This window comes from Motacilla alba, chromosome 12 (assembly GCF_015832195.1).
Source record: "Motacilla alba alba isolate MOTALB_02 chromosome 12, Motacilla_alba_V1.0_pri, whole genome shotgun sequence".
NCBI classification, from domain to species: Eukaryota; Metazoa; Chordata; class Aves; order Passeriformes; family Motacillidae; genus Motacilla; species Motacilla alba.
In genome coordinates this window covers 13,454,933-13,471,474 of record NC_052027.1, presented here as the reverse complement: position 1 = coordinate 13,471,474, position 16,542 = coordinate 13,454,933, and the positions used below count along the sequence as shown (strand labels likewise).

The window sequence follows — 16,542 nt, the reverse complement described above, 5'->3', positions numbered from 1 at the left end:
TCCAATAATCAGAACTTTAGTTATTGGCCATCAGGTCACATTGGCTTTGAGAAGCTTCGAACTTTCAAGATGTGCAGAGTAGCGGCACAAAGCTTCTTCCAGAATAAAACAGCAAGAGAATTGTAGCTCTTTCTATAGAGTGAACCTTTACAGAACCTGATGAATTCATCCTGCAGTATGAAGAGTCCATAGAAAGCTCCATGGCTGTTTCAATAAAGTGTAGCTATAAAATCTCAACGTGAACCTAGAATAGTGAGATGCATTAGCTATGTGCTTATAGGAAGGTTTTGAAGGCAGAATCTGGTCCTTAAAGCAGAGCTAGTGACCAGGATGCAGCATTGATGATGCCATTTTGTCATTTATGATGGCAGCATTAACCATGTCTGTAATACCAACCTCCCCACAAGATGATAGAAAAATTTTATAGAAAAAAGAATCTATTTATAGATTAGGAGCTTATCCAACTAAGAGATTTCACAACATTAAATGATGGAGCATTTTCTAAGATTTTTAAAAAACTCTTTGTTTTATCACATAGTTTTAAAATAATGCTTTCAACAGTTAGAGACTTAAACATGCCTTCTGATCTTGTAAATCTCTGTTAGCTAATAAAATCAGTTGCTTTGCTTAGGCATGTGAACCTGAAACCACATGGTGGTGACCTTGCTATTAGACCATAGTATTTTAGCATAATGTTAATTTATTTCCAAAATTCACATTGGGCATTTGATTCTCAAATTTTTATACAAAACCTGGACAAAATTCTTATGGAGATTTGTTCCTAGTTTCTGGGAGTATCCCTCTTCCCTGACAAAGCAAAACTGCACTTTTCAACATCTACCTGAGCTCATTGCTTGGGCTTCATGGAGTATTTTTATGCACTGTTTTTTGCACTTTTTTTTTTACTTGTTTTCTTTATGCTTCATCTAAACTTTTTAAGATGTGACTTGAGATGGACTCATCAGTATTTTGCTCTTTCAGAGGCAAACTGATGAACGAGAGAAAAGATAATTTGCAGGGGAATAAAGCTTTTTGAAAGGTTTGAAGCTTCTCATTTAATTGTTGGGCAGAAGCTGCATTTCCTGCTGGTTTCTGGTGCCCTTGAACTATTATAATATCTGTGGATTTCTTCTTCGCAGTAAATGAAATCATCCTAATAGTTTTGTGTAGCCCTTCTTCCTTTGTAATCATCTCCTGTTGTTTATCGGCTCAAATGATCTTATGAGCGTATGGTTCCATCTTGTTCTGCCCTCCAGCCTCCTGCTGCATGCAGAGCAGTTCTGGGCCATTGCTTACTGACATTGCCTTCAAGGTGTTTTGTGCCAGCTAAGTACATAATCTGTACAAAATTTCTGCTCATTCAGAGGCAATTAATGGGGGAGAAAAAATACCCAGTAAAATACAATAATTATTCTGAATGTATTTGTTAGGCAGCTAAGCAGTTTGTTCCCTCTAAAAATGTCCAGTGTTTTCATTCTAAAAGATAATTGGTTCCATCACTTAGAGCCTTGTAGTGGTTTCAGTCTTTGCATCAAACTTCTAGAATCAAAAAGTTAATTTCAAAACACTTTTGGAAGGACTTGTCTTGAAGCAAGTAAGAGAAAGAGTAAGTTCCATTAATTACAACCTCTCCTCCTCCAAACACAGCTCCATTTTCCTTCACTTTGATATTCCCAGATCTTTTGCAGCATAGATTCATTTCTTACACGATCAATTTAGTCCTCTAGTTAGCAAAAGCAGATAGACTAATTGTATACACAGTCTTATTGATGAGATCCTCCTTATAAATGATGGTTTTTTTCCCTATGCCTGATTTTTCTGGTTATGTATGCTGAATTTCAGACATTTGAAATAAATCAGTTATTTTTCTACATTTCCCCATGTGTTGTGTGCTAAACATTTCACAGTAGTTTTGCAGGTGCCTTGTTTTGCACTGGTATTACCTAAAGCAACTTGTTTTTTCAATTACAAGTTCATTGATTTCATCATAAGGTAAAAAAAAAAAAAAATCAACAACTGCCACAATAAGAAGCTTAAATGAAGATAAAGGAAAGCAAAATCATCTTGAATTAAATATTGTAAATAAGTCCTGTCAGTCCTCTGATATCAGGGCAGTTTTTTTATGGAATGCAATTTTTTTTTTCTTAACCCTGAATTATGTGTGACACAAAATTATGTGTGAACTTTATAGCAGGTCACTTTTGTCTTCATACCTGTAAACAGTGTCCCCTGCAAATAAGAAAATGTTTGCTTCTGCAGGAAACTGCTTGACATAAGTAACTTCCTGTCTGTTTCGTCATTGCACATTTCATGATCATAGTCCAAAATGCTGGAATGAAATTATGCCATTTGCATGTAAATATCAGCAAAAGATTCTTCTCAAAAGAGTCTTCTTTATTAAATGCAAGATGCATGAAGTAAAACTGTCTGGTATGAATTGTGCTTAATTCCAACTTTCAAAGCTACATTACAAAAACCTTTTGTCACTGTAAAAACCTTCACTCCTGTGAGGTTGTGATCTCCATAAAGCAAAGGAGAAATTATCTTTGGTTTCTAAGAGCCCTAAAAGGCCCAGATTGTTTGTGGCAGTAGGGGAGAGGGACAGAGCAATGGAATGGAAAATGAACCTGGATACACCTTCCACTGCATCTGGCTGAGCAGTGCCCTGGACACACAAGAAATGGTATTACTTCATGAAAAAAACATGTAGGAAAATCAATGGTTTGGCTAACTATACCTGTTCTTATAGCCATTCCCTTCTTAGGCTGTGTTGGATGATTGCAAAACAGACTACAGAGCAACACATCTCTTCTACAAGTACAATCCCATTAAATACTATCAGAGTGGCACGCTAAAAATCACAAACACAATTAGTAAACCTGATTTTTTAGAAGACATTCTGGCTTGCTTTACACATCCATTAGATCAGCACACTTTCATCTATCTTCAGAAAGATGATCTTCTTTCATCTTTAGATGTTGGTCTTACATTGATATGTAGAGCAAGTGAGAATTAATATAGTGCAAGATCAAAACCCCACTAAACTCATTGCAGGATCCTCATTGACTTTAATAGTTATTGTGTGAGACTCTTGCTCGGGCTGCCTTTGATTTTACTGTGAGAGAAAGAGGATGTGTGACTGGCTCCTAAGAGGATTTATGATCAAGGGTTGATTTTTTTGTTTCAAGGAGGACTGTCAAAGAACTTGCCCTTTTTCCAAATGTGGAAGGGTCTTTATGTGAGATGAACAAAGGAATGAGTATGTTATTTGCACCCATTTTCTGAGGCTGATTCCTTTTTCCTTCCTTCTCTTCCTCCCTGTCTTTTTTTGTAAGAGATGAAAAGACTATGCAATAGATATGTAAATTTTAATATAATTTTTATCACTTAGTATCAGTGATGTGTATCTTAAAACCATTAGTTTTCTTTGGAGCTTTCTATATGTAAGAAATTATTTCAATTCCATGCATTAATGTTTGTACAGTTTTTAATTAGGAAGGATATATCTTCTATATAGGAGACAAGAGAATAGTTGTGTCAGTAATTTCTATAGGGAGTTTATTATAAATCTAGTAATGTTTATACAGAATATATGTTTGCACATATAAGCAGAATTAACTATGGACAAATATTTCATGCTTAGGAGTATTTAGTTATTGATGTATTAATGAAAATAGGACTCATTCCCTTTACACACAAGCATGAGGCCAAAATTTTGACCATTGTGTGTGGAATGCTCGTGAAGTGTCTGATTAATTATTGTTTCTGCTGCTTTGATTTGTTGTCATGTGGCTTATCTGTACAATTAGCATAATTCTTTAAAAAACATTAATTAATAAAGTTTTAACAAAACTTTGCATTTAAAGTAATCAATTGGGTTAGTGTAAGTATAATCTTTCCTGTAAATATTTTGCATTCATTAAAAAGAGAACAGTTAGTTTATACAAGTAAAATAATCACAGGCAGACTCACAGAATATATGAGTATGGATTTTTTTTCTGTTAATTTCCACATGAAGTTCAGAGAACAGATGCAGACAGACATAACTTTAATAACTGCTTTAAAAGCTGAGATTATTTAGATACTTTTTTGTGATGATTCTCATTTTAAAAACAAGATTCCTGGACTGCTGTAGGAATTCTTCAGTCACTTGCATTAATAAGGAATTTATGTATTTTACAAAAGGTATCAAATCTTCAAAGAGTGGAGCCATTTTATTACAAAGTTCTTAAGTCTATGTGATTTTTTATTTTCTACTTCTTAATTCCAATCCAATGTCTTTACAGCTCCTGTGTGTTCTCTTTTTCATATTTCACAGAAGCTAATTTCTTTCCTTTCTGTCATCTATAGGAATTCTTTTTAAAGAGAGAACTAGGTTTTTGTAGGTTTTATCTTTGTTTTATGACTCTCTTCTCCATAGCAACATTTAAATTTCCTCTGATGAGTGTACTTTGCATGCAGAGCACAATCTATCCTTGGCTAAAATGCTGTAGTTACTGAAAAATATGTGGTAGCACAGTAAAACAATTATGTGAACAATGAAAGATTTGGTGTTAAATCCCTTGAAAAATCAAGCACATTTCCTTAGAGATGCTGGCCTAGTAAGCTGCAGGTTAATGTCACTCATCTAATATTTCTACTGAAATCTTAATGTCAGGAGCATCCCAGTAGGAGGCTGGATTTGACTTCTTCCTCCGTGTGTGCATATCATATTGTATGATGCCTGTAGTACTTTGATGGGGGAATAAACGCATAGATTGCAAAAGAAAAACTATCAAAATCATAATATTTAAATGCTATATCTAATAGCAACTGAATAAGTAGATTTTAAAGCAGAAAGTTTACATTTTCTGCTCAAAACTCAGAATAGGAATATTCTTTCTGTTCTTCCCCAAGTTTTTGCTATTTATGGGAAGAGCTGAGGAAACCTGCTAGCAATGTATGAAATGCTTTGCATTTTCTCCATGTTTGCCACAGCACTTTGTATCTTTCCTGAAAATATATTTTTGGAAAGTAAAAGTTCTAAGCCATACATCCCATGTCAAATAAAGAGTCAGTTTGTGACACAGATGGGATGAACATGAACATTAGAAACACCATGCATTTAGCAATGCATTAAGGTTAAATTTAGTGCAGCTCAGAAGGTATTTATAGAAATGTCTGTATTATCAAAACCATATCCAGACTTGCTGATTATTTACTGACATGTTTGCAGTTACTTTCTATTGATTTGTATTGTATCTGATTTTGGAGCAATCAAGTCAGTGAGGCTGTTTTTGTGACTGGTGACTTTTTAAAACCTGGCAGGAAATAAGGTCAGTGAATGTAAAATAAGAGTTTTTATTCATTTTTCAAAGTTTTAACATTAGTAAATTGCAAAAGTATACTTTTTAAAACAATAATTCCATGAAATCATTGGAAAAATAGAATATATCATAATGATACATGTTATTTTTGTTTCATTAGTAGTAGAAGCTGTGGGTTTTGATATAGTAAGAAACTACAGAGTATAATTTACTCTTGCAGAAGATTTTTTTGCTATTCTTCAAACAAACATGAGGTTGAATTCTGATCCAACAGAACAATAACTCTATAATTCTACTGTGTTTTCCTTTAAAACTTCTAGACTTGGTATCTTGGAAATCTAGGACGTGCAGCTACATAATATTTTGAATAAATTGATGAAACAGGTGTAAAATATTTTAACTTTTTTTTTCAATCATCATGAAATCATTTACAAAATCAGTCTTTATGAACTTCTTTTGATAAGTGTGAAAAGACATATCCTTTTATGACGTACTTATCAGAAGTACTGTCCTATAACTTATTCCTCCTGCTCTAAAGACAGTATTTCAGATCTCTGGGGTTTTGTTTGGTTCAGTCATATTGGTCTCACAGGTATCTGATCCAACAAATAGTGCAAAGTCTGTGATAGTGAATCCCTTTGCCTGTCTTGGGGTTTTTTACCCCGTTATTAGTGTCGAATTTTTCTTTTTCTGGCAATAGCAAACACATTTCCATAAAGGGCTCAAAACAATACTAGATTATTTGCAAATGTGGAAAGCATGACAGTGTGTGCAACAGCAGTATCGAAAAACCTCCTGCAGTTATTTATTCTGTTCTACATTGTGTGACGGGACCCCAGGTTGACCTGAATTTAGACACGGAATTCTCAACATGTCTTACTGGCATAAAGCAAATTGTGAACCTCAGGGGGCCTCCAGTTTCTGAGAGTAATTTTTTTACAAAACAAAATAGAATAAGAAAATGTATTTAGTAAAGAATTTTTTTTTCTGGTTAAAAGGAGTTTGAAAACAAATCCCACTACTTTTTTTTACCTGCGTTCTTGCAATGCTCCATGCTTTAGTCTTGCTCTTTAATCTAAGATTTTTTTTTAGGTTGCAGCAAAATCTGCATAGTTCCATCAAGATCCCTCAGTCTGCTTTTTAAATCCAGAAAATTCTCTTAGGTTTCCCCTGGAGCTAACAGGTTTGGAGGCTCCTGTCTCTGCTGTACCTGGCAGTACAGCAAAGGTCTTTTCCTTAGCAGCTCTGTGGGGCAAGGTCCAATTTCCTTCAGACAGCTCCTCCTGACCCACAGCTGGATGAACCAGGAGCCAGCAAATGGCTCCCTGCCCTCCAGCCACAAGAATTTTAGCAAAAACTGCTTTACCTAGATGGCAAACTAGGAGCAAGTAAAACAGATCTATGTTATGTGAATTGTTCAGGGACAAGCACCTGAGGGAGGGAGAGACACTAAGGGAAAACAAATAGAAACAGGAGGTACTTTGGTGTGGCTGGAGCTGAATAAAGCCATCAAAAGGGCACAGTTTACCAGGGGCATAGGTAGAACAGAAATACCTGCAGTGCTGGAGGGCCAGGGAAAGATCACACAGTTTGCTGCAAAGCTGCCTCTTGGCAGGGAATGAAGCAAAGCACACAATCAGAGGCACCTGCTGGCTTTTACACACAGGCAGGCAGCTCTTACACTGTTCAATAAAGGGTCAGACCAGAGGACTATTACTATTATTGTTAGGAAAATGATTTTTTTTCTTATGGCCTCCCAGAAGGGTAATACCAGACAAAGTTTATTTCAAAGGAATTTGTAATAAATATTAAACTGAATTGCTGACATACAGGACCTTGGAACAGCCAAGTCTCAAATCAGCAATAGAATGAATATTTATCTAATGGGAACAAAGAGTTTTGGTGGGGTTTTTGTAAATTGTGTTTTGGTTTTTTGTTGAGGAACCTGGATTTTTAAGCTTAGGTGAAATGTGTCAAGAATTCCAGCCCTGGAAAAAGCAAGATACTCTCATCTGCTGACTTTATTGTTCTTAATCATTGTGACTACTAATATTTCAGAGAAGGTAAATGTTCTTGATTTTATAAAAGCTTATAAATGGACTAACTGAATTCAGCAGCAGATAATAAATAACTCTACTTGGTAAATGCTAATTAGTGTGCTCATGAAAATAATCTGAGTAAAACCAATAGGGGTCAGTTTGTATTCAAAAGTGTGAAGCATCTAGTTTGTGTGGTAGTTCTTAATAGGAAGTCCTCACTTCAATCCATCTGACAGTAACTCCCTCACTTGGCAAAACTTCACCAAACTAGATGTACCTGACTGTATTTGGCAAATCTAAAAAAAAAAGATCATCTTGCAACTTTCTCCTTTTGATTGAACGCAAAAAAAGAAAAAGTTTCCACTTGTCAGTCAAAGTAATTAACCAAATCAAAGGCTAACAAGTAGTTAAATTTTCAGAAAGGCTTTAAACTGCTCTAACCTGTTATACAGGATTTAGGTCATGTATTTACAATTCACAGATATCTGCAATTTCTGCAGCAACCCTTTTATAGTGTTCAATATAGTAATTTAGTTTTTAAAAAGGCTTTTTAGAAACACATACAAGTCATACTTTAATGTGATCCTGGTTTGTATTTTAATATTGGATCACTGCAGTTTTGGGATGAAAGAATTTTACTTGTAGCAATTCTTCCTGCCATGAATTTTGTTATATTTTATGTTGTGAAAATGGAGAAATTGTGGCTGTTTGCTCCAGTATTTTTGAATTAGGCATCACATGACAGTTCTCTTTCATGACAAATACCATGTGGATATTAGCTTTTAACAGAGAACTGTGTTCAAGTTTGGTGTTTTTCTCTATTTGTTTTCATTCAGAGGAAGGGCAAAAGATCAGTCAGAAGCTCACTAGAGATCTTGAAGGTCTTTCTGCATTTGGCATCGATTCACCTGCCTGTTTCTGTGATGCCTTTAAAGACAAAATTTGAGTTGGACAAAAAAATTTTTTGAGAAGGTACACTTAGCACAAGGCTAAAGTGCTACATGAGTGAATTTCTCCACAAGTATGGATAAGAGGAGAAGAATTCAGAAAAAGGGAAAACTGTATTGTGCCTGTAACAGTTTGGTTTTCTGACTTCCCCTGCTACAATGGGTTTTCTTTTTTCTGAAGTGAAAACAGAACCCATTTTTCAACTCTTGATAAATAAGGTCTTTTGTATGTGATGGAGTCTGCTGCCTGCTCTCAATGCCTTTATACGTGAGTTGTTGCTTACAGTAAATACTGTGCACACAACCAGGTATGGCTACTCTTGTCTGATAACATCTGTGTGGTACAAATATGCATATATGCATAAACACTTGCATTTGATTTGCATATATGCACATATAATCATACTTGTGTTTACAGCACAGAAATGTATTGTTCTATGCATATATTATTGTATATTATGCATGTATTGTAATCTGTTTGTATAAGCAGTTACTAACTTTCTATTCCCATTTTATTTTTCTTTCCTCTGTCGTGGAGGATACAACCTTCTGCTTTAATATGATCTCCTCATAATGTCAGTTTCATTTAAAACCAAAACTGTCTCTATGTTGAATTATATTTGTGTACAGGAAAATGGAACTTCTTCACAGTTAAGGAGTGATACCATATCTGATGTGAAAACAATCCCTTTCTTGGTGTGGTAGTACTTAACAAATGTCATGGTGCTTTTGTGATACCTTGTAGAGAAGCTGCCAAATCATAAAGTCAGTTAATAAGCCTTCAATAAGTTGAATCAATTGGCAATGTAAACCTAGTTTCTCTAGTTTCTTTCCTTTACACTTTGTTTTATATTATGTTTATGCTTTTATTAATACAGCAGCTAAAGTAGCTGTTCAGATTAATTTAATGTATAATTGCTTGTTCTGTTTTGTTGTTTTCCAGCTCCCTCAGGCACAAAAGGTAAAATATTTTAATCACATCCTAGTCATTCCAAGTAGTCACCAGTGCTTCACGTTTCCATGGTGGTGTGGGTGCGGTACAGGTGGTGATCAGTGAAACTCTTCACTGTCACGGGGCTCTGAGCTGGCCCCAGGAGGGTGCCTGGCTTAGAGCCCAGCTGAGGTACCTGCTGAGGGCAGCTCTTCAAACATATCAGCTGTTTAACATCCAGTAGCCTTCAACTTGTAAACAACAGGGAGGCTATTTTATCAACAATTTGAAATAATAGTAGGGATTAAAAAAAACCCAACCCACTCCATTACTCCATGTGAAACATTTCTGGGTCTGTTGCAGAGACTGCAGAACCCGTGGCATAGCTGGTACCCTTTCACTGCTCCCCACTGTATCTACCAACACACCCCTGAACACATTCAGCATTTGACTTCTCTAACAGGTTGCATATTTCCATACAACACGCTCTTGCCTTTAAACCCCTTCTGCATTGATATGGTGTCACCAGAGCCATGACAGCACAGCCACTGTGGCAAAGCTAAGAATTCCTTGATGCCTGTTGCATCATCCTTATGTATTTCACAAATATAATCAAGGCTTCCAGAAACTAGAAAATCTAGCTGGTGTTTTGTGCTTTTGGTAAAAAAGTATTAAAATGATAAAAAAGGAATAGAATGTGCCGGGCAATGCAACACTCACTTGTCCAAGTCATTCTTGTTGTTCTTGCTAAAGAACTTTCAATAAGAAATGTCACAGCAATTAGTCAGTTTGACATCACTATTAGTAACATTAATGGATGATGATGAAAGTTCAGTTTTTAATGAAAGCTGTAAGTGAAGTGATCTTTCACTTAATAGCTTTTGAAGAATGGTGAGGGCATCCACAGAACTTAGAACTTCACTAATGTATCTCAGCCACTTTTTAGTTTAAAAAGCAAGAACTATGAGGATGGGATGCTTTATTTTTATGATACTATATATATTTGAAATTTCCTTGCTCATGGAGATCAGAAAATTCAGTTTCAAACCTGCAGGTAACATGCTATTTTATGACACTGCACTATGTCTGTAGCTTGTTCATGCTTTGATAGTTGCGGAATATGGTACCAAAAGATGTTGGTTTTGTTTTGTTGGTTTTTTTCCTTCTTGAAAAAAAAAGTTTCAAGAAATATTTGTGTATAGCTTTCTGGAAGAGTAGAAGGACAAAAAGAGTGGCTAGACTAGCTAACTTTGGCTTTTTCATTTTCACCTGCTTGTCTAAACGTTTGTGCCAAATGCTTCTCTCAACAGTTTGCAGAAAGAAGAGAGAGTCAGACTGGGATGTGCAGGTGCAGAAAGTACAACCAGCCAGGCTGTTTGTCAGCTTGTGCCATGTGGTGCTGTATTACCTGTTCTGATGCCCACAATTCTGAGCTATTAAACAATTTTGTGGTACAAATTACTCAAGTTTGCCTTTAGCAAATACAATTTTCATAAATGGTCAAAATTGCAAATTATTAATGGTTTTGCCCCTAGATCAAACAATGCAGAACTAAAGCCAGATATTTTTACATGCACTCATAGCTGACTACAGTCTAATTGACTGTGTATTTTGTGCAGAGATGGGTGGGAAGGAAGGAATGAGATGGGGAGGCAGGTACAAGTAATCCTCCAGGGCTTTTGATAACTTCAGGCAAGAAATATGCCTTTTAAATAAGTGTGGCCTAAAAGCTTATGAACAAACCAAGAGAATCTCTCTTGCTCTCTGCAAGGTGAAGAGAAGCAGCAAAGGGCTGGTGCATGCCTTTATGAATGACTTAGTCACTGTTTTGCCATATGGTGTCTGAACTTGTACTGTATTTTTGCTGGAATCTATATATCATCTTGCAAATGTTTTCTCTATAAACATTTCAAACAGTCATGTCTCTCTAAACATGTTCACTTTAATCTTTGAGTGATCTGAAAGAAAAATGTGGCATTTCAAGTTTACCTTTGCTATTTCATATCTATTATAAATAGTTCACCATCTTGATGAAATGTGTTTTATGTGTGGGACACTTTGGCTTCAGACTTTTCAGTGTTTAGTCAGTGTTCTATGGTCATAAGCTATTGATTTTGAAGACCTGTAGGTTTTAAACTGTCTACAGCAGTTAAATAACAATTAAACCTGTTACTCTTATGCTATCTGCTCTTAAGCAAAGTGGTGAAAATTCAGAATTGAAGAGCAGGTGAAATGAATAATGATGAATTTAAGGTGGATATGCCTGTTGCACCATGATATTTGTCTTAAAAAGATCTTTGTGATATACCCTGTACTTTAAACAGAAAATATCACAAAACCAAATCAAACCAACCACCCACTCAAGCAGCCAAAAAAACACCAACCAAAAACTCACCAGAGTTTCAGGCAATAGAGACTTTGATTTAGTATAGTTACGTTACTTTCAGAATAAAATACCTGTAGGAAGAGTTAATATATCTAAAAGGAGGAACTGAACCAGACAAATCAAACAAATTCATATGAATTTTACTTTTCCTCTATGTTTCTTTTATGCATGTTTTTAGGTAGCTATCCCACAGGGCTGTGAAAATATCAGTAAGACAAAATAATAACTCAAATTTACCACTTTTCAAATTTGTTCACTTTGATTTCCAAAATGACCTTTATCTTTGAAACAGTTATGTTAAACAGCTTTTTGTATGCACTGAAGAGCAAAAGCTATTTTTCCTTAATAGTTCAAAAAGGTGTTTTGTTTCCTAGTAGGAAAGCTTTGCTTGCTTTCTTGAGCAAACACAGCAGGATTCAAAAGCTTTTGCCCTACTCCTGCTGTGATGTTTTGTTCTACTTAGCTTGAGTGAAAAGGTAGAAGTGAATAAATTAGGCACAAAAATCAGAAGCAGAGAGCTGTGTTTAGGAACACTTAAGATTTTTTTAAAAATGATTCTCTCATTAATGGAGCCATATTTCCTCCATACAGAAATGTTTTAATGATATTTATTGCCCAAAAGTTCCTTACAACTTTCTTGTCTCTTTCTGTGTAACCCTTTACTTCTGTAAGTAGTGTTGTGCCCTTCTCATATCTTGATGCTATCATATTTCAACCTTTTGGGAGGATCATTTATCATCCTCTGCATCGTTTACCTTATACTTTGAAGAGTTGAATTAACTGTCACTGGGAATAGAAGATAGAAAATTTGGAAAGCTTTCATTTCATTGAAGTGCATGACTAGTGATTTTAGCACTTTTGTAAAATTATAAGGTTTACATGGAATCTCATGGAGTACAAAATAATCATAAAGTAAACAGTTTGACTTAGTATTCCTTTGGATCTACTTCCTCCTCATGAGATGCTATTGTCTTTGTTTTGTAATGTATATTTGGTTTCTATTCAGAAAACCACATTAAAATTTTCACTTACATGTTAATTGCAATCTTTAGTTTCCAAATTTCTCTTTCACATTACTCAACAAGCAAACTTGCTTTTAATCACATTTTTGAATCAGCAATTTACAAACTCCAAGTAACTAATTTACAATATAAGGGGTTTTTTTATTTACTCTGTGTGTCAAACACAGAAACATCTCTGTAACTAAGACACTCACACAGGTTCCTATATTGTCCCCGACCATAACCTGAGTCTATGTCAAAGTAATAGCTCTTCCTTATTCTTTTAGTCCATATAAAACACAAATTCCAATTCTCTGAGGCTTCCAGCCTGCCTCATGACTCTGATCAGCACATAAAAGTGCAGTGGTCACAGAAGACAGCACATTGTGAAGCAAATCTATACAGAGCAGGCAAAGGAAGAAGGGCAGGGTGGGTTGGGCAGGTGTGTCAGAAATTCTGAACAACCCACTGCTACTCTTCTTCACTATGCGCTCCCAAGGAAGATATTTCAGAGATGTTTCTCAAATTCCTCTTTCTGTAATGGAACACCACAGAAAATGTTTATATTCTTTCCTGTATATGTGTGTCTGCTTTAATTCTGGAGCCTGCTTTATTCTTTGCCCTGAGAGATGGATGCTAGTGCTGGGTGTGGGGCTAAACTCTTAAGTGGCTTAACTCTAAGAGGATGATTTTTGTTTGTTTTTTGGGAAGATCTGCTTGGGGTTGTTCTGAGGGAGGTAACTTGTGTACAGCAAGGAATCAAAGGGAAAAATTTTGTAGTTAAATCTATTTCTAAATGGATTTTTTCCTCCAGTTATAAAGCTGCTATCACTAGGCATTAGAGATCTGTATGTTTTTCAGAGAGCGAGTTCTGTTTCTTCATTCTAAACGGCCAAGAGACAATTAGCCTGGGAAGGCATTTTTTCCTCAGTCTTAAGATTTCTTTTCTTTCAAAGGTTTGTTATTTTTTGCTAAGCATTTTATGAAACTGAGTGTCCATAGCCCTTGGGTAGTTGCCCATCTAAAACTGTTACCACCATGTCTTTCCAGCAGAACATTCTGGGGCAAGTCACCAACGCTGTCTCCTACATTCATCACTTTAGATTAGGTAGCAACTACATTATGATGAGCAGTGACTCAGTAAAACATTGCAAATACGAGTCCCTGCTCATCCAGTTATTTTCTGACTCCACTTATAGAAGTGGTCAGCAGCCTGTTCATCTGCCAAACAAATAAAAAATCAAACAGGCTGCATTATACAGTTGCAATTTTATAGAAATTATTGCAGCAGCCAGCTCTAGTTGGTACTTGCAGATAACATTACAAGGCAATCACTCTTGCCTGCTTCCACAGTCAGTTTTGAGAGTTAATGAGCAGTTCTTTCATAAATTTCCAGGAACTCCAGACTGTGTTTTTTTTTTTTCTCCATGTTAAGAATTTCAAACACCCTGAAACTCTGCTGACAGTCCCTTGCCTTTATCCTAGCCATTGAATTGTTTTTAGTAATATCTTGAAAGTGAGCAGACTCGTAAATTAATACTGTCCTAGTACTTGACAAAAACATGATGTCAGAGAAAACTACCCATGGCAATCATAGAAAATCTTGACGTGTTCCAAAATGTCACCTCGTAATCAGCAGAATGCTTTTCCACTTCCTGGGCTCTTCTCCCCACAAATCATGTCAGTGTGCTTGACACTACTACTCTGGCCAAGGAGTGGAAATTCCTACATTCATTTGGCTGCATTTGAGTTTCAAGTGCAGCCTTTGAAACAACAAAGTTTTGCCAAGTTTTTGTGGTTTTTCCTTGTATGTTTAATAACTTACTATTCCTTGATAGATCAAAGATTATATTAGGGTTAGAATTATCTCTTCTTGCTAACAAGGAAACAAAAAAAAAAAAAAGGAAATATGATCATAATTTCGTTCTGCCTCATATCCCTGGTGATTCCTTATCAGATGTAAACCTTCTTGACTCTAAACCCCATTTGTGTTCCTGTCTAATGTCTGCAAACATTCCTTCTCACCATGAGATAGTGCCATGCCTCAGGAAATACACTTGTTTAAGAAACTTAAAATCCTCCTGAAGAAGATTGGGAGATGCAGGACATGTAATTCTCTAGATTTTGTTTGTCTGATTTGTTAATGTGGAATATGCTTCATAAGGTATCTTTATCATAATGTAGGAATTGTTTTCTGAGAATGTTGGGAGCCGATTGCTATTGCTTCATTATAAGAAAACCTTTGTAAACACAAACAAAACAAAAAAATTCAAAAGTTGTAAAAAGAAAAAAATAAGGATTAGAAGTTCTACTTGAGTGCAGAAGAGATGACAGAGAGGTAAGAGTGATAGGAGAATGTCACAGTCACAATTGGGCATGACTGTCACCTACAGTATTGCTCAGCAAGATCGTCCCTGTTGCTGCACCCAACTGGCTGAGCACAGGTGCAGCAAAGCAGAATTTGTGTTCTATGAAATCCTCACTTGAGATCATAACTGTCTGTGTCACACTTTCAAATGTTGGCTAAACCTCTTCACCTTTAATATCTGTCCCTGGGGACAGAAAGGGTTGAACAATGACTCTCCACTCCCTGCTTGAGTTGTCTTTCACACACTGCTGGGGAGGATGGACAGGCACAGAGCAGTGCTGCTCTGGAGCACCCCAGCCAGGCTCTGCCTCAGGGCAGAGGTCCATCTGAACTGGGAGAGAGAGTCTGAGCATTCTCACTGTCCTGTGGCCAGTGATAAACACCCTGCATGTTTCCCTTGAAGGGAACCAAGGTCAGGAGATCTGTTTGCTCCCTAAACTGGAAAACTACATTGAAATCTGATGCAAAGAATCAACCAATGCTTCGAGGCACCTCTGAAGGCAGCTGGAGCAAAGATGCTACTGGGATCCTGACTGGCTGTCAACCTTTGTGCTGCTGTGTGAGCTGGGATCTCAGTCTGGACCAGAACAAAACCCACACAGATCATGGCCACTTGCCCTATGCTGGGAGAAAACAGCTCGAGGCTAGTTAGGCAGAGCTGGCAGTGGGAGGGATGTGGAGCAGAGCTCCAGCTGCTTTGCTGCTGCTTCTGCTGCTTCCACAGCCACCCCAGCCCCTTCCCTCTCCCAAGGCAGCCTGCAGTGGGAGAGAGGATGAGGCTTCTTTCCTGCTCTGAAGAGGCTGGGATGGGCAGAGCTGGGTCAGCTCAGATGGGGCTGGGCTGGGCTGCACTGACTGCAGGTCCAGCTACATCAGTGTCATTTGGGTAAACTGCCTTATCTCATTTTAAATGGAACTAATGTAATTGAAACTGCAATCACATGCTTGTAATTGTCCTTTAGTTCTCAGAGACAGTATTTCTTTCTCAAATATAGCTTGCTGATGATCAGGGATTGGTGTTGATGACAACTGTTGCCATGCCAGTATTTAGTAAGCAAAATGAGACTGTAAGTACTCAGATTATTTATGTCATGTGATAATGGTGTGATTGATGTGAAGTTGCTTTCAGGGATCTAATAGGTTTAGCCAATTCTTTTTTTTATTATTATTATTATTTTGTCTGCAGTTAGAATCCCTTTATTAGCATAAAAATATGGACAAATAATCCCAAATACCTATGCTCTATGAGCCATGGTAAAATGATGAAACCCTATGTCTGAAGGAAAATCTCAGATGACATCAGGCCTTATGGCTTTCTTACTTCTGTATTGCTTTTTTTGTAGTAAATATTCTATATAATTTTCCTCCTTGCTTTGATATAACTCAAAATTTAATTAGTTTTATGTCTATTATAGATGTCTCTATTTATCTTTAGTAATTCAACAGATTTTTAAAGAAACTCAAATGTACTTTCCCCTTAATGCTTCATCTTCCTCTTTTGTTTATCAAATGGTAGGAGAAACTGGGAAAGACAGGAGTAACTTATTTTTAAGTGGAAGTAGTT

At 36.4% G+C, this 16,542-nt stretch overlaps 1 protein-coding gene across 4 annotated transcripts in view; it reads left to right on the top strand.

Moving 5' to 3' along the window:
- The window catches only part of CACNA2D3 (calcium voltage-gated channel auxiliary subunit alpha2delta 3), a 394,439-nt gene that overhangs the window by 267,350 nt on the left and 110,547 nt on the right, over positions 1-16,542 (top strand). For 3 of the 4 annotated variants that reach the window (XR_005258491.1, XM_038149687.1, XM_038149690.1), the window contains 2 exons: positions 9,236-9,253; positions 15,974-16,045. Coding sequence is in view for 3 of the 4 variants with exons in the window: in XM_038149687.1 (XP_038005615.1) it covers positions 9,236-9,253; positions 15,974-16,045 (90 nt within the window). In the remaining variant the exon portion in view is untranslated. The remainder of the gene's footprint in view (positions 1-9,235; positions 9,254-15,973; positions 16,046-16,542) is intronic. The other variant, XM_038149689.1, reaches the window with a different exon arrangement.